Genomic DNA, 24,902 nt, shown 5'->3' on the forward strand with positions numbered 1-24,902 from the left:
TGAGCAACATTTATTAAAATCAAAGATATTTTGTTCTCGTGAGCATTGGACATCATGTACACAATATACAAATGGTGCGTTTTGTAGCAAATATACTTTCTATAGAGACAGCAGCAGCAGAATTGGCATGTACAAAAATACACATTTGATTTTGTCACACAACACAACATACCAAAGTAACAAGATAATATATTTATATATAATCATATATTTCTGTATCATAAATATGCAGAGCTATACACGTTGAACACATTTCACTGTAATGGAGATAACAATTATAATATTAATAATACAGGATAAACTACTTTTTGAGACCATTTAAAATGGCAACACTTAACATGACAATGCCCTTGTTCCAGTGTGTGATCCTGTGGAAAAGCTATGTTAAGTTCATAATAACACTGTGTTACTACTCATGAAAACTGCTGTTACATTGTACTGAGAATATGCTGTTGATACGTTTTTAAATGTCAAATTAATTAATGCACAGTGAAAGAAGGTCATTTATTGTTAAGTGTCACCTAAGAAATCAGCACTGCAGTAGTGGCAGCGCTGCAACGAAAAGACCATATTATGGATAAAACAACACTTTTTCAATGGCACATTCAACCCAACACACACGCATGTACACACACACACACACACACACACACACACACACACACACACACACACACAACAGGCCATGTCCTTGTCATTCCTGTGTTTCATGGTGAGAATAATGACGTGCTATAAAAGCAAGAATAAAGGAGGGTTCTCCCTCAATGGCACACGTTTTCTCACATTCCTGCTCAGGACACGCTGTTGATTATCACATCATATTCAGGAGGATCTGAATTTCTTACACACAAACACACATCAACAGTTTTTCCATCTTCATCCCCTGCTCCCTCCCAGGTCACAGCGATATAAACCAGAGCTACAGAGCACAACGTTTTGTGCTGCGTGTCTGGAAACTCAGCTCATATGAATAAATACCGACCCTACTGATTCACACCGACAAACGTTTTACCCTCTGGGTGAAAACTGTTTCACTTTACAGATGTAATTGGTCATAAAGGTACAAACACCATTAAAATAGTCAAAGATGTTCTGTTTTCTGAAGGAATAAGTATGTACAGCGGGGTCATCTGCCTTAACACGTTCCTCCTCTGGCACTCCAGCAAACAGCACAGGTGTTGTGGATAAAGCTAAAAGCATGTTCATAGTATTTGCATGAAGACAGAGCAGTCGTCTTGAACTTACTATTATCATTACTGCTGCAGAGAGCAGCGTTAATGTTTATTGTACCAACATTGGTATCTCCTCAAAAATGGTGAGCTTTATGCATTTCTCTCTGCACAAAAACTGCAATGAGTATGATAATATCGAGGGAAATCTGAATTTTCATGCTCATTAAGTCATTTTTTTCATAAAAGTTGATGTGTTTTGCTGGAAAAACGAAACATATAATTAAATTTTCCATCAGACTTAATGGATTTTCTGTTGGCTTTGGAAGTGATAAAAATAGACTTTCATTTTAAAAGCTTTCAGAGAATGAAAAAAGGGTCCCTTGTCCTTTTGTTTTCATTTCTGAAGGACTATCCTTCATTTTTTCTTTAAAGGCTAAAAACGCAATGATGCATTCCAAAGGCAAAATAAGGTCACACTGCCGGAGAATTTTTTTTTTTTCAGGAACCAGATTTTGCTGCAAGAGTTTTACTATTAACCCCTTTTGACAGCAGCTTTAATGATTGTGTATGGATCCATATGTCCAGTCTTTGTAATGAATTCACTGAATCAGGCATCAATATATATATTTTTTGAGGATCCTAACTGTAGTGCTACAAAGCAATGTCACTTTCAAATACATGAGGTGCTTTTAAACTTCTTTTGTAGAATATTGCGAATTTTAAGTGTATCTGTACCTTTTAAAATCTTAAAACTTGGATGTACCATTACAGTAATCTGGCCACTACTGCTGCCAGAAGGACAAAGAGGGAAAATAATATGGAGAAATATCACTGCATCAACAATGAAGACAGTTGTACACAAGTGGACAAGTGAGATTAAAAAAAAAACAAAAAAAAAAAACAGTCTCTTATACACAGTTTGTCTGTACAAAGTCCTTATTTACACATATGACTCTTCTGCAAAAAAAAGCTGGTCAAACTCGTCCACTCGTGGGTCACTGCACCGCCTGCTCTGCCACTCCCTTTTCCCCTGCACAATAGCTAGTGCCACCTCTTGACTCCTCCTCAGGCAGGAATCTCCATCTTCTTGACTCTGGGAGGAAAAATAGTCCCTTACAGCCCGGGTGGCGGAGGGAGACAGGCAGAAGCGTGGCTCAGCGTGGTTGGGCTCCACCTCTGACACTCTCAGACCGCCATCTTGGGGCTGACCTTTTGAAGTGTGTGGTCTGTCCAGGGAGAGGCTGGAAGTGGGGTTTGAGTTTGCAGTGACCTTGGCAGGTTCAGATGCTCTGCGGGGAAGGGCAAGGTTCTTCCTCCCTTTGTGTCCCTCCATGGCTGGAGTTAGAGAGTGGGATTTTTGCCGCTGGAGGACTAGAGTGGTGGCACTCTGTCCATAGAAAACACCCTGTGGGGGCTGCATCCACTCATTTCTAGCCAGTCTCTGTGTAACCTCACTTCCTGTGTGTGGTTTGGCGTTGTGGGTGGAGGCTGGGATCGGGGGTCTGTAGGTGCAGGTCTGGTCATGGAGCTGCCTTAGCTCTCTGACTGTCAGAGGTTTCTCTGTCCCCCTGTAGAAAGGGGAGCGGCTGCGCTGCAGCTGCAGCAGAGCCTGCTGGTATGACGGGGGACTGCTGGATCTCCGTTGGCAGTCTCGGTTCGTCACCGTGGCCTCCTGGGCACCGGTGGAGTACCCATTACTGGTTGGTTGGGTCTTCCCATTAACCTCAGGCAAGTCCTCCTCTGTGTGTCCATTATCAGGTTGCCTTAGTGACAGGCGGCGTTCCTTCTTCAGCCATGTGTTAGGGTGGAGGCCATGAGAGTGGGAGGGGGTTTGGCTGGTCCGAGGGGGCTGGGTGGACTGTGGCCAATGAGGTGGGGCCTCCCTCTGAGGAGGGGAACCCCTGGGTGACAGCTGGGGCCGTCCAGGAAACACAGGGGACAGAGGAGCAGGCTCAGCCAATGGAATCACCCCATTGGTGGCATAGTCAGTAGAGTACTGTGAGAAGGCGGAGTCTAAAGAGCTGAGGGAGGAGCCTGTGGGTGAGGTTGCTGGTGACGAAAGACTGGAACAGCTGGCATCCAGTCTCAATGGAGGTGGAGCGGTGTGTTTCAGCTTCCTCCGCCCACTATTCTGGACTTTGGCTCCTCCCTTCTCACATCCATCCTCTTCCTCCTCCTTCAGCTGCAGTACGTTCAGGCCCTGCTCCAGAAACACCTCGTCCTCCTCGCCCTCTCCCTCCATGGCAGCATCATAGCTCGCCTTCCTTACTGGCAGGCGGTGGTTATCGGTCTGAACAGTCACTACGGCCAAGGGTGTTGTGCTTGCCAGGGCCAGGGCGGGCTCTGAGCTCCTTCTCAGCCTCCTGGGGCCCTGTGACTGGCCGTTGGCCTGTCGGGTGCGAGGCTGCCGAACTGCAGGGCTGAACCTCCTGGGTCTGGCCAACGGGGGGAGCTGCAGCTGAAGGTCGCTCTCAGGGTCGGGGTCTGGTTCGCAGTCACTGAGGGTGATGACGGAGTCACGGCTGCGGCTGTCCGGCTTGTCTTTGTCACGAAGGGGCAGCTGTTCCTGGTAGGGAGACTCGGGGTCGTCGTTCAGCTCGTTCTCCAGACTGTCATAGGACGAGTCGTTCATCTGGAAAGACGACACATCTGGAAAGAGAAAGACATGGTGGAAAGAAAGACAGGATAAGAAATGAGGAGGAAGAGGAGAGAAAGAATATTGTTATGAGACTTTGACTAAACAAGATTAACTGTGGAATCGTGAAATTACTATAAAATCAGTTCAAAAACACACAGAAACACAATCACTAAGCAACCAAAATACAGAAAGTTTACTCGCCAGTCTTATTGTACCATTATCTTTCCTCTAATTTTAAAGTAGTTCTCAAATTGTACAGCTTTTGCAGACATTCCTTTTAATGAAAGGATCCAATTTAGGATGTTTCTACCTACTAGCAATCCAAGCTGACACAGAGCAAACTTTATTTATTTACTCAATGACCTACAAAAATAAAAACCATAGCTACACCTCTGACATCCTGCCGTTCACTCCGCGTACAAACTCCATCCACAACAAGTGAGTTTGAGTCTGAGAGAAACTAAAAAATCTTGACCCGGGAACTAAATGAACAAAGCCAGAGTTCACTGCTGGAGCCGAGGAGAACAGGGGACAAAGTTTCGTCTTGCGTTGTGCTCCTTGACCTCCAGTGGTTATTTATAGCATCAGGAAGAAAGTTAGTGGTATTTATGAATGGGGAGATTCAACGCTGCATTAATCAGCACCTGTGACCCTGGCAATCATTGAAATGACTGCAGGTCAGTCTGCTGACCCCAATCAACAGGCCTCAAAGAGCCTAGGTCATTGGCACACACACACACACACACACACACACACAGACACGCACACACACAGTGAGCGAGTCAGTCTCAAAGCACCTTGTTACAATATTTTTGGAGGTGAAACACTGAAGCATTGTCAGTGAGGAAGCACTTTCAGAGCTGCTGTTCAGCCACACACACAGTTTGATAAAGACTTTGACCTTGACTGTGACCCTCATTAAGAACTAAGACAAATCCTCAATGTTGTCTTTTGCTTCATTTCTGCTTCTAGTTTCGTGACATTTCCAACATGGGTCAGAGACAAATACAGTTATTCTCTTCACCATCTACTCTCAGTTCTTACCTGATCCATGGTCACTGCTGCTGCTCTTCTGGCTGAAGCTTCTGAACAGCGAGGTCACGTCTTCTCCCAGAACACTGCAGCAGTTCTCAATGAGGAAGCGAACCAGCTCACACACCTGCAGGGAGAAGCACCACCTGGTCACAGCATGAACGCTTTGACTTTGCTTTGCTGCAGCTGCTGACCATTTGTTCTCATTGTTGTACAGTTGGATGAAAGTGTGATTCTGTTATTGGTTATGCAGAACTTCAGCTGCTCAGGCAGTTCCTCAGGGAACCAACCAAAGTTCAGCAAAACAGGCTGAGCAAACTCTGCAAAAAAAGAAAAAATGGCTAAGTGGAATGCATACACACACTCGCACACATACGCACCCATTAATTAGCTGTGGATATGATGGCATGAGACTAGTGTGTAGTTGCTTGTACTGCAGCTTCTGGATGCTTCATCTTGTGAAATCATGACCTAAATATCTATACGACATGAGCTCCAAACAGCTGTTCGAAGCTGTGTTTTTTGTGTGTCCCACATTATCACTCTGAGAAAAGTTTGTGTTCGTTTGTTTGTTTGCACTGATGTCGACCTTCCAACTACACGAGTATTTGCATTCCACACTGACCAAGAAAACATCAAACTCCTTTTTCCCAGTTCTGGATAATGTCCTGATAATAACACGTGACATCATGCCTTGGCTTTGATTATCACTCGCTCAAATGCTTGTAGAATGACCAAGACGGGCAAATACAGCGTAGGAGTGTTTGACTGGAGCTTTTCTGACAGCACAGGGTTTCGTGTCTTCTAAGATAATGCACATTACTGTACTCATCATCACATTTAGCAGCACATGCCCAAAAACCAGCTAATAATGCCATAAAGGGAGTTTCACAGTTTGCTTCCAATGTGAACTGTCGGCTTTTTTCCCAAAGAGTTGACACAGCATGTCTGTGCTTTTTGGGAATAATCAGCCCATTTGGAATCTGTCCTCAAACAAATCACAGCACTTGGCTGGAAGCGCCGCCTTTTAAACTAAGCAGACAAAACTGACTAAACGCACATGACGTCCTATGACACAAATAATCGGCGAACACCAGCGCCAGTCAGAAACACTGGAGTCACATCCTCCACGCCTTGTGGAAAGTTTCCACTAAAATCTGTTGTGTTTAGAAATGAGCTGTTTTTCCTGCCATTGCTCCACTTCTGTGACACTATGAAAAACACAGCAGACAGAAAACTTTACGGCCTCTCTGTTTGTTTGTTTGTTGGCCAGATGTTGTCTGTTCACTGTCTGTGTGGTGTCCATGTGCGTTATGTGACTCAGTGTTGAGAAGAAGAGTCTGTGTGGCTCCACAGCGCGCAGTCAGGCTGCACTGTGAAGTATCTGCTCATTGTTAAGTTATAAAAGTTATTTTCCCGAAACACAAATATCATGAGTGATGAGATCATTTAACCTGTTTCCACTAAAATCAACTTGTTTAAAAAAAATCTTATGACAAATTCAACAAAAGTCTTGAAACAAGTTGAATTATATTAGAAACAGGTCGAAACATTTCAGTGTACTGTGATTTTTTTTTGAAGAAAACTGACCAAAATTTATCATTAAAATAAGAAAGTTTTTTTTTTTTTTCCACTGTACTGAAACACACATTAACAGAACAGCACTAATGAAACCAGACAAACGGGGCACGTAATACAAAATCACACACAGTGTCAGCAAGAACGTACGTTAGACAAATTCAAAGCGGGGATATTTGAGGACAAAACAGAGGCAGTGAAGTCAGTGGTCACACAGTTGAGTAGCTTTGAGCAGATTTTTCAACTTGGCTTTAAAGCCTCTGATATAACGGCAAACCCTTTATGTCGTCTGCAGGACCTTCCACTTAGTCGTACCTTTCTCAGAGAATGCTGGCTGTCCAAATGCAGCGTGACAACAGCCTGCAGCACGACTCTTACACAAGATATTCTTGAGGATTTTATGGTGTTCACCCAACCAGAAAAAAATAATAAAAACTGTTCGTGTTTTACCTGACAGATGACGGGACATGAGAGCTGCATCTTCAGAGTTACATAACATAATAAGTTCCATGGTAGTTTTATTTTGGCGGTCAGAGACAGTTAATCCCCCGGAATTGTTACCAGAGAGCAAATGCAACATTAACCTTCTGGTTTAGCCTCCTCTGTGCTACACTGCCTCTCATCAGACACAACTAATATACTAATGACTGCTGTACTAAAACCATGAGGCCACGTTTTACAAGGATTATGCGTAATTCTCCACTCTGCCACCCATAACCTGCAGTGACATTTAAAAAACACTTATGCAACACGCCAAAAGGAATGTACAAATGTCTCATCTGCCTGTGATCCTTCCTCATTGTCTCCAACATGGCTGAGAGGACTAAAGTCTGCAGGTAGATATCCCACAGCTGCTTAGTCGTGGCGTCTGCACCGCCTCTTACAACATTTTCACTATGTGCCTTCATATCCCACTGAAAATAACAGAGGGCTTTCAGTGAGGGGGAATCTACCCAATCACCTTTCAGAGAATAAACTCTGATTATAGGTTACCTTTAGATATCATTGCTACTCTGAGACATCTGTTTACTATCAGTGCACAATGACATCCCACAGTCTCATTCCTGAAGTCCAGCATCTCATTGACAGGCATTTTCACTGCCAATTGGCAAGAGAGCAGCGTGTAATCAATAGTGCAAATTCCCAAATCAATGCTTCAGATATTTGAGGTTTAGAGTGCGTGTCAAACGTCTACGCGTCTCAGTTGGAACTGGGCTCAATATTGTTCCAACTGCATTATAATGACTACATTTCTCTATGTGTGGGGTTAAAATACTGCCAGGCCTGTGAGTATCAGCAGTGCTGTTGTTGAGGACAGTCTCAAACAATAGGCTGAAGCAGCCCAATTGGACCCAAATGCATAATTACAGATACATTTAGTTAAAATAGGCTAGTACGTCTGAATTAAAGCCACATTATTGTCAAACAATGTAAAAATCCACAACTTGTAGCCAAGAGCGCTCAATAGCAGGCCTATAATAATTAGGGTTCCTTCCTGTTTTGTTGGTGATACTCTTTTTTCCATCTGCGGATGGATGGAAGTTACATTTGCTCGACTTCTAGACCTTAAAATTCAATATCCACCAAAATGTCAACAGTGTTATTTCATCAAAAACAAGCCTATTTCCTTCTTCCTCTTTCCTTTTTCTTTCTATTGCATTAACCACTTTCATTCTTTCGCCTCCTTTCTTAGGTTTTCTACTTCCCTCTCTTGATTCACTCTTTTCATTTAGCCTTCCTGCCCTCCTTCAATCATTCACTGAGCATTCCTCACTGTCACTCCGAGAGGGCTGCTACGTGACACGGAGCACTGTTAGAAAAAGCCTGAGGGCATCCAGGAGACTGTCACTCCTCCATCAACAACCCATTCACAACTGCTTCTTCTTCTTTAACTCAACAGAATGTTATCTTAAACTCTCTCATTCAGAACAAATCTGCGGTATGAATGCAGGTTGACGGCGGACTCTATACAATGACAGTACGCTACACTGCGGCTGGATAACATGCGGCGTATACACTATCTGCACATGTGCGTGGGTGTGTGCATGCATTGAGAGATGTCACAGCTGTGTGTTAGAGGGTCATTTCTGAGTATTTCTGAGGTCATCAGTCTCCCAGCAGTTTCACTTTTCCGTTCCTCTGTATGCTGTCTGTTACTGTAATGCAGAGAGGTCACTGGAATTAAAAGACGTAACGAAGCAGTAAGTAAAAGTTTGATCAAGATCAAGAGAAAAAACATTCTTTTGAACGATTTGTCCCTCTGTCTCCATCTTAAGTAATACACAAACTGAAGCTGTATTTACCTCAGAAACTCCTTAAAGGCTATATTTAGCCAAAAACATTCAAATTATATGCTGCATGAAAGAGACAGTGGCACAGAGACTAAGCTAAGTTGGCCAAAACTGAGCGTTCACGTGTCTCCAGACATGGTTGGAAACTGGCCATTACACAGCCAGGGGCCGACACTCGTTTAAACTGGCCCCCGACTCTGACCGCAAGGAGGGAAATGTTGAAATCTCGCTGTATTTTTTAAAGTTTTTTCCAAGAAAAAGACCTCCTGTGCTCAGGTTGCACACACAAACAAGCAGTGTGTGAGAGGGAAAGTGTTATCAGGGGAGTATTTGTGAAAGAGATATTTAGGTATTTGTGGGTGCAGAGGGTATTTGTGCTGACAAGTGTGTGTGTGTGTGTGTGTGTGTGTGTGTGTGTGTGTGTGTGTGTGAACAGGGAAAGAAGGGGGTGTTTCGGCGACACAATTTTCTGCTAAAGGATTCTATAGGAAATTCTTCACGTGTTTTCTCAATGACCCTCAACCACCTTAAGCATACACACATACTCACACACACACTAAGATAAGCAAACCAGCCACCCACAGAGATTGTGTGTAATTTAATTCTCTGACTTTCCAATTTGACCACAAATCAAAAAGCTTTGTATGCTTTATGTCTCAGTAACAGCGAGATGGGCTCTGGTGGGCGAGGGGCCTTCCTTTGTGGGCTCTGGCCGCTGCCACTGTTGAGGAATTAAGTCATTTCAGGTTAACCTGGCTGGCCGAGTTATGAGGGAGAAAGAGAGAGCAACGTTGCTTCACTGTTGAGCTGACTCCAATTCAAATTTTGTATCAGAAAAAATATCACAAAAAGGTAAAGATGTGAAAAACTGTTACTATTACGATTTGTTGGCTGCCTGTTATGATCAGATATTAGAGCTCAAAGATATTCCTGGTGAACAGCGTTTAGGAAGAACTTAACTCAAAGATGAATGCAGAAGAGAAAGAAACAGTTTTGAATGCTGAGTAAATAAAATCAAATCTATCTGCACGGCTGGATACCATGAAAAAGTATGTTTGTTTGTTTTTTTAATATTTGGGAGAACTAGGCCTTTGAGGGTGTCATAATCACCTAAGTGGAAAAACACATACATATATTTTCCTGTGTGAGTAAGTCAGCATGAAACTGTGAGGCTTTCCTCTTTCCTGTCAAGTCTTGCTCTCAGCTCGGGGGTCTCGAGCTCGGCAGAGTGTAAGAATGTTGTGATTTTAGCTTATGAGGGATTGTCAGTGATGACATGTGAACGTGACTGAGCATGTGTGTGTATGTGACCGATTTAGTGTGTGTGTTACAGCTGTGTGTTAGTGGGTCAGCTCCTGCTCCGAGGTGAGCGCTCACATCCGCAGGCCAACCTCGAGTCTGCTGACAAATGGCTGTCAGTCTGACAGGGATGGTGTGTGCATGTGAACACACGCTGTATGGATGTGCACACACAATGTGCTTGTGTCAGTAAAATCTAGATATCTTAACTCGTCTGTCTGTCTGGTCACGTGTGTTTCATACATCACAGCAGCACGTACACACTCATGCTGAGGCGGTTTGCTTCTGTTATTCCACTGAAACGTTAAATTCCTCAGTTTGCACCCTCTCAGTAAGACATACACACGCACACACACTTAAACACGCACATCTGTAGCAGCTCAGTGTATTCAGAGTTGTTCAGTTTGATGTTTTGGAAATAAACTTTTTTGCTTTCTTGCCAAGAGTTAGATGAGAATATTGATACCACCCTCATGTCTGTACGTTCAATGTGAAGTGGGAGACAGCAGTCGTTTAGCTTAGCTTAGCAAAAGACTGGAAACAGGGAAAAAGCAGCCTGGTCCTGTCCAAAGCTAACTAAATCTGCCTACCAGCATCCCTAAAGCTTGACAATTTTCACGTTACATCTGTACAGAAACCAAAGTGTATAAACAACAATTTGTGGTTTTACAAGGGGGCCATGAGCGGGACTATTTTTTGGCCATGAGCAGTAACTTCTCTGAGTCTCCCACTGTTTCCTGGAATCTTCATGAGGGTATTTGCTGCTTTTATTTGCCATATATGATTGGGAACTTAGATTTTGGTTGCACCCCTAGTATCAATCTCAGCAAGAAAGCAAATAAGCATGTTTCCCAAACTATTCCATGAAATATAATCATCTACAAGATCTGAGGTTTAATTATTAGATGCATTAGCCAGAATGGTAGAATCTGTGTGCATGTGTTCCCCCTCACCTTTTTGGTACCTTCTCCCTCCATCTCGGGGGTGCTTGGCACTGGAGCCCAAAGCATGCTGGGAGCGATGCAGACGGACAGGTTGAAGGCATTCATCTGGTTGTCCTGGGCGTTGCCTTGGATACAGTGCAGCACGGCGATCACATGTCTCAGCAGAAGCAGGTTGTCACTGGGCAGGAGATGGAGCAACCTGAGAGAGAGAGGACAGGCAGGACGGAGGGAAGCATGGAAGGAGGGTAAATGCTAAACCCACAGCCATCACAAAACACACCCTGAAACACTCATTCTGCCTTCTCACAGCGTGTGTGTGTGTGTGTGTGTGTGTGTGTGTGTGTGTGTGTGTGTGTGAGTGTGTGTTTGTGTTGTTTGCTGATCTCAGGCTCCACAGGAATTTCTCCACAAACATTTTCATTGTTGCTTTCATGTTACTTGTTTTTTACTTTCCCAAGCAAAAGGAATTTAGTTTGTTGCTTCTGGAATTGAAGTGATGCCCTCTGTCTGTCTTTCTTTCTCTCTCTAGACATAAACAGTGTGAAATTACAGGAAAAACCATGTCATAGAGAAGTGTCTCTCACCCGTCTGTAACGAATGTCTGTTTGTGTGTGTGTGTGTGTGTGTGTGTGTGTGTGTGTGTGTGTGCATGTGCGCGTGTGAGAGACAGTAACATATTGTACTGCATATTATGACTGTAAAATTAGCCGTAGGTTTTGGCATTGAATATGATGCATGACGATGTATTTCCTACCTCTGGACAGCTTGTGTCCTCTCCTCGCCTCCGTCTCCTTCCATCACATCCATCCACTGGTTGTACAGGTCCACACACAGCAGGCTGCCCGGGATACTTCGCAGAAAATCCTGTATAAAAAAAACACACATCTTGCATTTGAGAAGTTGTATCCAGCAAATGTTTTGTATTTTTGCTTCAATAAAAAATAAAAATTATTAGACATTATGTCACTGCTGGTTTATTTCATCGTTGATTCATGCAACATTTCAACCTTCATCAGGTGTATGAACAACAAGCCTTACAAATGTTCTAATGTATTTTCATAGATTAAATAAAAAAAAATATTCCACAGTGCCACAGAAATTAGGTTATCTTGTGCATGAAACACCATGAGGAATTAACAGAAATAGCCATCAAGGTAATAAGGTCAAAAAGTAAAATATCACATGGTCAGAAGCGTAGTGGAAATAAGGGCACAGATACCAAAATACAAGACATCCTGAGTGGGAATTTGTTTTCCATGATACATAAAAGGATCCCTTCCATAACACTCTTATAGCAGACTGACAATGTGTAAAATAATTAGAAGAAATAGCGATAAAGACTCGTATTCATTATTTAATGAATGCATCCATGTTCCTGTATTTCCACTTGAGAAATAACACTTCAGGTACAAGTGCTATTACAATTACCATCAATTCATTTTCAGTCAGTGGACTAATTGATCAACATCAACGTTGAGGCACAATCCATGTCCATTGTGCAGAAAAACACAACAAAAAGATGGATGAATCGGTTCTGTGTAAAACCCCAAACCACCTCAGCTGCTCCCTGGAGGCCCGACGTTGTGGTGGCTGTTTGGCCTGGATGTGGAACAATGAGCACCTTGTGTGTGTGTGTGACTGGCAGCCTGCCTGGCTGTGCAGAGACAGATTATCCTGTCTGGACTTATGTGACTTTGGACTCACATCAGTCGCTCCTGCTTTCTGTTGTCTGGTTTCAAACCAGTGAGACAGGGCAGAGCTGTGTGTGGTTGAGTGCGTGTGTTGATGTGGGTGTGTGTGTTACCTTGAGGACAGCAGCAATGACGAACACAGACTGGTGTGTGATCTCAGGGTCCTCGGCCCCGCTGTCCAGTCTGTCCCGAAGCTCCCGGCAGGCTTTGGCCCCAGCTGACCGCCTGAAGACGCCTCTGGTGTACGGCCCCTCCAGGTACAGGAACACCAACATGTCCTGGAGGGAACAGGGAGAGGGAAGGTTACCTACATAAAATCTCAAAACAGCACAGAGAAGTCAGCAAGTTTTTATCACAGACATGAGCAAGAACTCCAAAGCTGCAGTGAGCACCTCTGCATGTGAGCAGAAAGCATTTAATGTTTGACACCAAAGGACTTAATTGCTCAGAAATCCTGCCAGAAGTCCAGTGATGTTTAAACCAAAGGAAATCAAACAGACAGGGATTAAGTGAATGAAGCTCTCTCGGGCTCTACTGACTGTTTGGTTTGTTTTTGATTCAACATTCCCCCGAACAATTTCATTTGGGCGAATACTGTGAATCTGTCTGTTTGTGCAGCCTTGAATGGGTTTTTATGATTTACAAAGGGCAGAAAGACTCTTCAATTATTTTTTTTAATGATTTTTCAACATGGATCTGAATTAATAAAATTGTAAACTGTCAAAAATTTGGATTGGATGGAAATCTGAATCTAGAAAAGTCTTATCATTTCATTTATTCTTTCAAATCCAATGAAGGCTTAATGTGGGACCAGTCTAAAAAGGCCTTTCTAAAAGGGTTCTTCAGAGCACTGTGTAAAAAAAAAAAAGGAAACATTTTGCTGAGTGCAGACTCTGGATTGATTGAACAGACTCGGCTTTCACTTCTCTGGTAATTCCAGTTTGTCCGTTATTTCTTTAATTTATAATTTTCAATTTAACCCATTTATCTGTGATGACTGTATATAGTATACATAGTGCTATATCAGACAAATCTGCAATGTAAAAATGAATCTATTTCCCCATATCAATACCTCTCCCTTTCCCCAAATACACTTTGAACCCCAAATCATCTCGTGACCCCTCCAGACGAGGCCCTGACCCCTCCTGCTGGCCTGCGTGACCTGCGCTCGGCTCACCATGACAGGCTTGGGCAGGCCGTGGTCCGGAGAGCAGACGGAGCTCAGGGGTCGTCCGAACAGCCGTCCCTGAGTGGGGGAGGTCGGGGACAGTGGCAGGCCATCCAGCTGTGTGTTGGAGCCTTTCCAGAAAGGCCAGTTGATCAGAGACCTCTTCCTCTTAAAAGACTTCTGCTGACCAGGCTCTGTGAGCAGAGAGAAGAGGAAGAGGTGAGCTGTGGTTTCAGTTAGGGCCAAACTGCTGGTGCTTGAGTAATGCCTGGTGAAGTCACTGGAATGCAACAGCAAGACTGAAGCCTATGCAATAGTTTTGTAACATTCAATTTCTCTGTTCTGGTAGGTTGTGAATTGTTAAGTAGTTCGCCTAAAAGTCTGAGATGGTGCGGTGAACTTCAGAGTGACAGAAAGACAGAAGAACCACTGATTCAGAGAGAAACATGTAGACATGCCCTCATGCTTGACAGCACAATTTCATTTCAGGTTTGTGTGCGTGTGTGTGAGCGTGTGTGTGTGTGTAGGTGTCTGTTCATCCATGTGGGCTTTTGTGTGCGACGGCATGCATGTATGGGGCTCTGTGTGCCTCTTTAGGTGTGTGACTGTGAGTTCCTTGTCGAGTGTTTGCTCAGCGGTGCCATGTCACCATGTCTACCTGTGTTGTTTGTGTGTCTGTCTGCAGGTCAGTTGTCTACATCTTCTCTATGACATAACAGCTCAGCGTGCTTCTGCAGTCACGAACCTGCATACTGTGTGTGCACTGAAGTACATATGAATGAAAATGTACAGGAAACATTTACTGTTTATTCTAATCTCTCTTATGGAAAGAGACTGCTGGTTTCACTGACTGAAATGTGATGATTCGCTGCTTTTCTGTGTTTATATCATTTGGATAACAGCAGTTTGGAATCTGGGAACTTGTAATGGGCGTGAACATTTCATCAATAAATAATATTAATATCAGAAAATATTCAATAGATCAACTGACAATGGAAATAATCAGTCATTGCAGCATCATTCAGGATTGCAACTACTCCAAAAGGCCTGGCTGAACTCCTGGTGACGTGGGATTTTGCAAAAGCTGCAAACACTGCAGTAAATCTTTTAAAGGACCATTGTAGTGAAATGTAATTGTAGCAACTTTGATTTGCCAACAATCGTGAAATGATAACATTAACGTTTTAAGCGATTGTGATTTGTATCCAAGGGTGGGACTCTCCTAACAAACAAAAGATTCTTTCAGTGGGTGGAGGACCCAGCAGCCCGAAAGGCCAAAATATGCGGCATACCTCACATACAATTCATTATTTAACGATCTGCTGTGGCGTCATGCCCAAATACACTCTGGAAGAAAGTTCAGCAGTAAGAGAATTACAGGCCTGCTCTGGCACTGCTCAGCAGGTCTTGCCATCATAGAAAAAACATGACCTCGCTGTAAATCAGGTGTTACATCATTGCAGCTTTCTAGTCAGGGGACAGGTTTAGAGAGAGGGAACGAGGACACGGAGACAGACTGCATGTCGGCTGGGTGGGCAATGTCTGTCATCCTACTATAATCTTCTGCTAGCGTGTTACAAAACAGGTGCTAGATGCATATTTATTGCCCATGCTCTCACGAGAAATAAAACACCAGACCAGGCAGACTCGTTTAGCCTGATCAGTGATTCACGCGTAGAAGCTTGATAGCGTCAAGTCGACGTTTGTTTCTTTTTCCATTTGGAAGAAACTGATAAACAACGTCCTGATGATAGAGATGCCAATCAAATTTTGTTTAGAAGGGGACTGACATGGCAGTTAGAAGAACTCTAGAACAATGTTAAATTAGTGGTCATGAGTGCAGCGGTTCCTCAAAGCAGCAGAACACCACAATGTCCATGAATGTCTTTCCAATAAAGCGTCTTCAGTCCAATTTCAGTCACAGTTTGAATGTCGGAGACGTTGAATCCACCACAAATGCACATTTCAAAGATATTTACGAGTCGGACATCCTGCCAGAAAGGGACATTCAGTCTTTATGCCATGTCACAAAAACATGGTGTTTTGCCTCATGATGAACAGTGATGCTATCACAGCGGTGTTGTTAAATCAAATGGATCTCTGGATGCAGTATGCCGCAATGGGCAAGTCTTGGAGGAATTTGAAAAATGCTTTATTAAACACATACCAATTATTTTTGAGGCAGAATTGCCTGCAGCATTGTTTGAGAGTAAATGCCTCAAAAGGGGCTTTCGCCATGGCTACCACTCAATAAACACACAAATACAGCTTTCGGGTTGGGTGTGAGCGATTAAGCCTCTACGGCGGCGGGGCTGGCATGGAGCGCTTATGTAAGACGCTGTTATGCTTGAGGTAAAGGAATCTGAGGCAAAGCTTGTGGTTGGCAGACTGAAGTCTCCTTGACTGGCAAACACACACTTTTTATCCAAAATTTGTTTTCCTCTAAACCTTGTCTCCTCCTTTTTCCATCTTGGTTTCTGTGTGTTCCTGTCCACCATCCTGTTGTTTTTCTTTCTCCTCCTCCTCCTCATTTTTCTGTCCCTCTCACTTTTGATGTCCCCTCGTCCGTCCCTCTGTAAATTCTTCCGTCTCTATCTGCTACAGTCTATTGTTTCTTTTTCCTTCACCTACACTGACCTTCAGACTTACTCAATAGCTGTGTCATCTCTTTTCACTTTCCATCTTCCTATTCCTGCACTGATCTGTTCCTTCTGGGGTTTCTTCCTCTTTGTCTATCTGATGTTTTTCTTATTTTGACACCGCGTCTCTCCTGACCCCTGCCGTAGCCCCTCGGCCACCAAAATCTCCTTTCCCACCATTCTTGTTGGCTCCCTTTCTACTTGTTCACCTCCTGATTCATCCTCAGAACGAACAGCACGACTACGTGTTTGATTGTCAAGAATGAGCCCAAAGTGAAACAAATTCTGAGGAAGTACTTTCTGTTCTGCATTCATCCATCTGTATCCTCATATTTCTGCTTGTGGTTTCAAAGAGAATGAGATTTATGGATGGATTCTTGACACTGACCAACCATCTACTTGAAAACCTCAGCTGTCATGTTGATTTATCTATTTTTCACAGCTCGCTGTCACAGCACATACTTTCGCTGTTCTTCCTTCATCCTTCTCAATGCATAAAGGTCTACCAGCAGATGGCCATTGTTGATGGTCTATGCCTGTTTTTAAACATTTAACCGACTGAGATTTTTGGTTTGAGAGGAATTTGACTTTGACTTTTTGAAGTACACCTTGAGGATGCAACATTACCACAAGAAGACATTTTTCCTTCACAGCAGACCAAATGAAATACGAGCATGATGGCTTCACTAGACCAGATGTTTGTGTTAGAAGAATGGAAAAAGCAAGATGTCACTGTTGCCTTGTGAAATTCCGTCAGTCACATCAGTATTCATCAGTGTTTCATCTCAGTGACAGTCAGCAGATACATAACTTCAGCGTGCTGAAGAATTTCTTCATTTTGAAGTTCAAAGTGCTTTTAAACTTTAACCTCACACTTAAGTGAAGCAGCCCACATACAAGCATGTCTTCACGTTTGTTTTGAAAAATGTCATGACTCCCAGTATGTCATCATGTGGGGGTCAGACCCCCAGAATGAGAACTCCCGTCCTGACCAGCTCTCTTACCTATAAGCGGTCCTGGTGCAACCTTGCTGGGTTTGAGGATAAACTGGCACTGGGTGTCTGGTGGGAGACACTGGTCCAGCAGCAGCACCCCTGGACAGTCTGTAGGACTCGCTGAATCCCTCCCTGCTCCTCCTCCCAGGCCTCCCCCACTGCTCCCACCGTCCCGAATGTGGCTCATCTTAATGCTGAAGGGAAACTCGTGGCCTGAATGAGAGGTCAAGGTCCAGAGGTTAGAAGTCATGGGTCTGTGCATGTGCAGTCTTTGCATGTGACGTTGAGCCAAATCAAAAATCCGATAAAAATTAGGGCAGAACTTGTGCCGTGCAGCCATGAATCAGCAGTATTGAGTAGGGATGTTAGGAATTCAGCATGAACTAGAGAACAAAAGATTTTGGTAAGAGAATGTCACGGAAATGCCACTGTGACAAAAGATGTGCTCTGAAATGTTCCCAGATGTTGGGTTTTTGGTGTGCTGCTGATGCTGGTACAGTAGTGATCCCTGCTGTGGTTATTCTCTGCATCAGTAATGCTGGTTTTCCAAAATATTCATTGCGGGAGGTTTTTTGTTTAACTTTAATGAATGGAGACAAGATGTCCTTGTAAGCATACATGCAGAAAAAAAGAAAGTCTCAAGGGAAAAGAGTAGCTGTTCTGATGGTGTTTTAACCAAAGGGCTGTTCATAATGATGTGTATGACAGGTGGGCTCACCAATGAGAGGGTAAGGCGGGTCATCCTTACTGGAGTTCACCCACAACCGGTGGTCTTTAACGCAGCCCTAGAAAGAGAAGATGAGAATTAAGAAATTTATTTTAGCTGGATCTTGATCTTTCTTTCAAAATGTTTTTGAAAGTTTTTTGAAGCGTTACATATTTTGGGACCTCATTTTAACGTCAGGACTGGACAGGTACAGCAAAGGCTACTTCTAACATCACAGAATTGCCTGAGACTGTTTGTAACATCACATTGGAGTATAACCACTGGATGAAGAGCTGAGTATCAGCACTGGTCTCTGGTTACTCACTGATATGCCAAACTGCAGCAGAGCCATGCGGATGACATCAGTGGTGCTGTCAGTGTTGCTGACCGCAAGCGTCTTGGCCTGGTGGAAACATTTTGAAAACATCATGGAAATATCTGGTTGTTTGTATGTTACATAAATGGTGGCATGGCTAGTGATGTCATTATTTATCCACTTAAAGACAGACAAGGGTGCAATCAAACGATATTCATCTTTGTGCTGATAGAAGCAACGAAAATCACAGAGGAAAGACAGGAATCTTACATATGCACAGTTTCCAATGTCCTTTGCAAATATCTTCAGAGGAATAGTCTTGGGGTCGTCCTTCTCTTTTCCCTCAATTATCCGACTGTGTTTTGGAACAGAGGAAAGAGGTCCGTGATTAAATAAAAATAGCATTTCAATATAAGTTAAGTTCATATAACTAAAGCATTAGCTGGACTGTACCAGTCATAGCGGCTCAGATCTTATAAATTCATCTCATAACTTCGATCGGGCCAGTTAATTCCTGTTTATTCACACTGTGTTTACTCATGTTGAGCTGGCTTCTATCTCCTCTGTCCTATCCAAATCAAATCTTTGCTGCAACGTAAGGAAAATTCAATTACAAGATGAACAATGAGCTAAAATACCCCCCCGAAAAACAAAACAAAACAAAAAAAACATTGCAGGGTACAGCCAAGCATTTACCTTTTGATGAGTGCCAACCACTTGTCCTTGTGCTCCTCAGAGCTGCAGAGGAGTAAAGAGAGTCATAAAACATAATCAGCGGAAATCATGTTCAAAGCAACTGTCTGTTTTGCTCCGTTATGTAAGTGCTGGCTAAAAGTGCAGACTTCGCCCCAAGCTATGACTGGATTCCTGATGATGGAAAATGTAATGAGTGTGTGTATGAATGAGCACCGATGTGTGTACGCCATTGACAAGATGAATATTCAGCACATTATGCGAATGTATCTGAATGTGTGTTGCATGCTTGTGCCCGCTGTGCATATGTGGGTATCTGTTCAGGCCCTACTGCGGTTGGATTGAGCAGCTTTATGACTGGGAACTGCCTTCGTGCTTAAGGGTTTAGAGATTTTGTGGTTGCGTGTTCAGCTTTTAGTTCCCCTCTCTCCTGCATTAGCACCTCAGAACATAGCGTACTCTTTGAGAAGTAGACTGAAGTGAGTCATTCTAGGAATATGTTTTATGTCCATGGCATGAATAAGTGCCATGCAATGCAAGTAAACTGAGAATGACGCTATATATGAGAAAATTTAGGGAACTGAATTGACTTTGCTCCTGTTCGATCAAATTAAGATTATCTTTGAAAAACAAACCTACAGTTCACCTTCTTATCGCATATGAACAACTTGCTTATGTACTGTATGTGTGGATGTGAGTGAATGTACCTGAAGGTGGCCACATAGTTGCAGGTGGGCCAGCCCATGACGAAGCTCCTCTCTGAGTTGGTGCTTCCCTCACACACCTCCTCTATGCAGCTGGCCATCCACATCTCACACACTCGGACTTGGGATTTCACCTTGAAATGAGTGGGAGACCTACAGAAGACGCAGTGAGATACATGAAACCAAACTAGGGCTCCAACTTACAATTATTTTCATTGTTGATCTGTTTTAGTCATACTGAAAGTAATACTGAAAAACGCCATCACAATTTCCCATTGCCTGACATGATATTTCCAAATTGTTTGTTTTGTCGGACCAGTGTTCCAAAGTTGTAATTTGTCAGTCAGATAATCTTAAATTTGGGGGAAACCTTTGCATGAGAGAAACTCAAGAAGGTTCCTTTGTAAAAGAATGCATGAAAACATGGAAGTCCCATATCAAGGGCTTCCATGAGGAATGAACTGGCATCGCCCACTGCTGCAAACTAACTTTTAATTTTCTTCATAGAACATTTTTCCACAAACGCCTAACACATGGCAGTCCCTCAAGAAATGCTTTACATAGATTAGAATTCTAAAAGGATCAAGCTATTTTCAGCATTTTAAGACAGGCAGTGTCACAGTAGAAGTGTATTTATCCACCACTGCATCTGTGATTACAGAGGGAAAGACTCCAAGTGCACGCATGTGGCATGCACATATACTGTCCCTGCCATTACACAGATACGAAGGAACACAAACACACACACACACACACACACACACACACACATGCAGAACTTTTTCAAACACACATACCAACACATTCCTCTAACTCACCCTGTGTTCAGCCACAATGTAATAGCCAATTAGTGTGTATACTCTCAGTGCTGGAAGGGTCAGCTCCGCCCCCTGGCACATGACCACAGAGGTCCTGCTGCATCTGCACTGAGGGGCGTGTGTGTGTGTGTGTGTGTGTGTGTGTGTGTGTGTGTGTGTGTGTGTGTACAGTAAGTACATATAAGTACACGGAGGTGAACTCTGTTTCCGTCTGTGCATGTGTTTTTTCCTGTGTGTGTGCATTAGTGCATGTGTGTTTATGCGTGGACTTCAAAAACAGAAATGTGCTCTTTTAAGTTTCTATTTTTGAATGTGTGTGTGTTGCAGTTTGTGCAGTTTGTGGGTAGGGAGCCACACTGTAGGCCCAAGGCAGGCCAGTGTGGCTTTGATCTGAGCCAGGCTTCATATGGATTTAATTGGCTGGGAAATAATTATATAGTAGGGAGAAAATGAGGGAGGGAGAAGTGAAAGAAGGGAGTGAGGGAAGGAGGATTGAGGGGAAAATAGCAGAAGGATGTAACTCTATCCTGTAGCCTAAAAACTGTTTTTTGCTATCAGCGTTAGAGAAACAACAAGAAGCGTTCACTCAACAGAGAAGGGCCTTTCTTAAAATGAAGAAACCAACAGCAGTTTGATTGAGATTCCTTTGACAGCAAAAACAAAAACAACACAATTTAGAAAAAGAGAAAAAAAACAACCCAGCACCAGTTTGATTGATTTTTCCTACAGTGTACAATTAAAAACATGAGTCAGAAAATAAATCAAAACAGAGATAACTGTTGCAAAAGAACCTTTCTCAAATTTGTTTCGGCCTATTTTTTCCTGTTTATGTCTTCCTGTCTCCATTTTCTGTCTCCCTCTCACTCACACAACCACATAAACACACACTCCTTCATTCTCTCTGTCATTTCATAAGACACACAGCAGGAAACTTACTTGGCCTTGGCGACGAGCAGCGTGTCGGTGAAGAGGAAGAGGTGTCTGTCCTGCGTCTGCAGGCCCGTCTTCAGTTGTGTTTGGGCGTGACCCAGGAACATACGGCCTGGACACTCAGCCAGGAAGGCCTGGACCAGGGGACAAGACTCTGGGCTGACCGGTGTCAGGCAGCTTTCCCTGGGGGACAAACACACAACACAGAATGAATGAAATACACCATTGACTCTCAAAGGAAGAAGTTGTGGTCTGGATGAGTTTGGAGGTAGTTTCGAAACCCAGCATTGGATGTGGTTGGGCTCAAGTCAGTCTCATCTATACAAGCCAATATACCAAATCACGAGTTTGTCAAAAAGTTTTATAATATGTATTCACAGACAGCGAGAGAGAGGTCCCAGGATGGCCAATAGTCAATAGTTCTCTTCACCTCCTCAAACGGCGACTGTGACAAAACTGCCACTGCGTGAGACGTTGAGTCCCTGCTACAATAAAGCTGTTCAGTGACCAGCAGAAGAAGACTGATGCAGCTCCTTAATGAAGTGAATATGCACAACTGTGTGAAAATGCAACAAGCATCAGTAAAGTTCACTCAACAGCTAGCTAGTGCAAACTAGCAATACAGCAGTAAAAATTAACGAATCTAAGGATTTAGATTGGTTGCAGGTCAAAAGTCAGAAACTAAATCTGCCTAAAGCTAAATGCACGTCACCTTGAACATTCTGTCCTCAGCTTTATTTCTCCCTGTTTTTACTCTGCTCTATTAGCACCCGGGGATTTTCCAAACCCCGTCCAGAGCGTTGGAACAACGATGCAGCAGCAAGCATGAAACTAAAAAACATGAGGCCCATGTTGTGGCGAACTGAACTTGGAAAACACTGTGAAAAGTCTTGAATGTCCAAACAGCTATTGTAGGGTAATTAAAGTCCTGAAGTGGAATATTTACATCATTATTCCCTGCATTTCCTTTACTGACTCCTCACAGTGGCAACCACACACATAATCAAGCATCAGTAAAATAAATATTGGACTTTTGGACCTGCAGTGCAATGGTCTTGTAATTCATGTACGATTATTTGCATGTTTGGAGCTGCACGAAGACGATATGGAAAGAGGAGCTTCTGTCAGCGAGTTTCTACTTGCACATGTGGTAAAATGATGAACCAGTCATCCAAAAACTTTGTCTTGTTTTTATACATTGTTTGTCTGTCGCTTTTGCTTCCTCTTCCTCTTTTGTCCGTTCACTGAAGCACTTTGTAACAACTGGTTTGAAAGCTTCTATAAAGACACTTTCTTGCTTTTGATTTAATTCAAATTGTCTCTCTTGTATCTGTTCCCCTGCTGTCCATCTGTGCCACTGATGGACAGATGAAAACAGAGGGGAATTTTTGGAGGAAGAGGAAATAGTTTGAGAGCTCCATCCTTTCCTGTTTACCCTTCACCAGCAGATAAAAGACCTAAATCTCCACTTACACACACATATACACATTTTCTATCTCTGTCTCTGCCTTTCTGTACACAAACATGCACACATGTGGTCTGCCCTCTCACGCAGGTACACACCCACTTCTTTTAATACAGTTTCTACATTTCATTCCTTCTCTTACACACACACAGCCTTGATTCCCACCAGGACACACACACAACTCTGTTGGTAACCCCTTCAACAAAGCATCCAGCATTGTTGAAAGCCCCGCTGGGACGACAGAGATGCTTCGATTCTCATACACCAAAATCCTTCCTGCTATGTTGCATAAGTGATTGGTTACATAATTAATTAGCAAAGAACAGACAACTATGCTGGAGAGCTTTCCCTTTTGTCTGACTTTGTGTGTCATCCAGAAATAAACCCAGAGGGAGCTGCGTGAATTCAATTAAAAGCCATGAATGTAGCCAATTAAGGGCTGATGCTCAGTGGGACACGTCGCCCTTCAAAAGTCAAAAACTCACTGAACTGTCTAAGAGTGAAAAATGAGTGAAGGATGAGGTGAGAGGATTATATCACTTTTTTTGGTAAATGACACTTCACTGTACAAAGGCCAAGACACCATGTTGCTGTAACGATTACAGAATCAACAGTTACACAACAATCTGCTATTGTTGTTACTGTACATAACTCACCACTCCACTGCTAGAAACTAAGCATTTCTTTACTTCTTTGTCAAGGAGACAGTGGAAACAACATGTAAATCTTCATTTTTGAGCCAGCTCTTAGCATAGGCTAAGACCACTATAGGCATAGACCACTGCAGAGGGACGTTGGGAGGATTCTCAGGTTCACAGTTACAGAGCAAAAGTCCAAAAATTCCCATTGAGTCTATCAACACATCCTCCTCTGTTCTTATGGTCTATGCAGAACCGGGAAATGCTCCTGTCAGCAGCCCACACACACACGCACACACACACCGACAGAAACGGACAAACCTTCCTGTAAAGCCCCTTTCACATCCCGCTGCCCCCCAAAAAGACAACATCTTCTGTATTCACCACACATCCCTCCCTCCTGAATGTAAGATTGACAGCTGAGCCGGCCGTCCTTTGAATCTGATGGATGAGCAACTAACGGCTCCATTGTGCATCATGTGATGTTGATAAATTGAGTGCTCTGCCTGCCCGCACATACATGGCCACCTTTGTTGAGGCACGGCACTGTGGGGAGAACTGTTGACTTTTTGGAACACAATAAGGGGCCAGTGTACAATGAGCCACGCAACACAGCATACTAATGTCCCAGCATGAATAATTAAGAGGCATCGGGCTTGATTTGTATATAAAGGTTGATCCATCTTATCAGCATGAATCAATAAGGATAAGGCCTTTGACAAGTCTATGGTTTAAAGAGTCCAAAATCACAAATGAGTCTATCCTTAGACAACTCAATTAGGAGTAAATTCATAATATAGACAAAAAGAATTACAATCTAAAACCAAGAACTACAAAGTTACAGAGCTACAAGAATTCTAAAATGCAACCAATGATCCAGAATCAGTGGACTGGATTGGATGGAGCTGCATCATTCATGTGGACTGACAGACCTGGTGTTGTTCACACATCTGATTCTCTGAGTCCTGAATGATTTCAGGTTTGTGTGGAGGGTTGGGATGAGAAAGAAGAGTCATGGACAGAAACATGATTGATACACCTGTAAGTGCACACCCCGAGGACAACAGCTGGACAAACAGCTGCAGCTTTCTCTTTCTCCTTTCTCTCGCTCCCTGATTTTCTTCCTCACTTCTTCCTCTTGCTGAGATGGCCATCATGCCACTTTTCTCCCTCATTCCATTTCTA

General features: G+C 43.3%; 1 protein-coding gene across 1 annotated transcript in view; it reads right to left on the reverse strand.

Annotated features, from left to right (window-relative positions):
• Positions 1-1,671: 1,671 nt before the first annotated feature.
• LOC143330588 (rho GTPase-activating protein 20-like) overlaps positions 1,672-24,902 on the reverse strand; it is a 31,995-nt gene continuing 8,764 nt past the window's right edge. Inside the window, exons 3-15 of the mRNA XM_076747273.1 lie at positions 21,621-21,797; positions 19,870-20,019; positions 19,166-19,207; positions 18,740-18,824; positions 18,479-18,556; positions 18,166-18,232; positions 17,457-17,660; positions 13,823-14,007; positions 12,759-12,923; positions 11,709-11,818; positions 10,964-11,153; positions 4,855-4,969; positions 1,672-3,821 (exon numbers count right to left, since the gene is read on the reverse strand). Coding sequence (XP_076603388.1) covers positions 2,113-3,821; positions 4,855-4,969; positions 10,964-11,153; positions 11,709-11,818; positions 12,759-12,923; positions 13,823-14,007; positions 17,457-17,660; positions 18,166-18,232; positions 18,479-18,556; positions 18,740-18,824; positions 19,166-19,207; positions 19,870-20,019; positions 21,621-21,797 — 3,277 coding nt within the window. The 3' untranslated portion in view covers positions 1,672-2,112. The remainder of the gene's footprint in view (positions 3,822-4,854; positions 4,970-10,963; positions 11,154-11,708; positions 11,819-12,758; positions 12,924-13,822; positions 14,008-17,456; positions 17,661-18,165; positions 18,233-18,478; positions 18,557-18,739; positions 18,825-19,165; positions 19,208-19,869; positions 20,020-21,620; positions 21,798-24,902) is intronic.

This window comes from Chaetodon auriga, chromosome 13, assembly GCF_051107435.1.
Source record: "Chaetodon auriga isolate fChaAug3 chromosome 13, fChaAug3.hap1, whole genome shotgun sequence".
NCBI lineage: Eukaryota > Metazoa > Chordata > Actinopteri > Chaetodontiformes > Chaetodontidae > Chaetodon > Chaetodon auriga.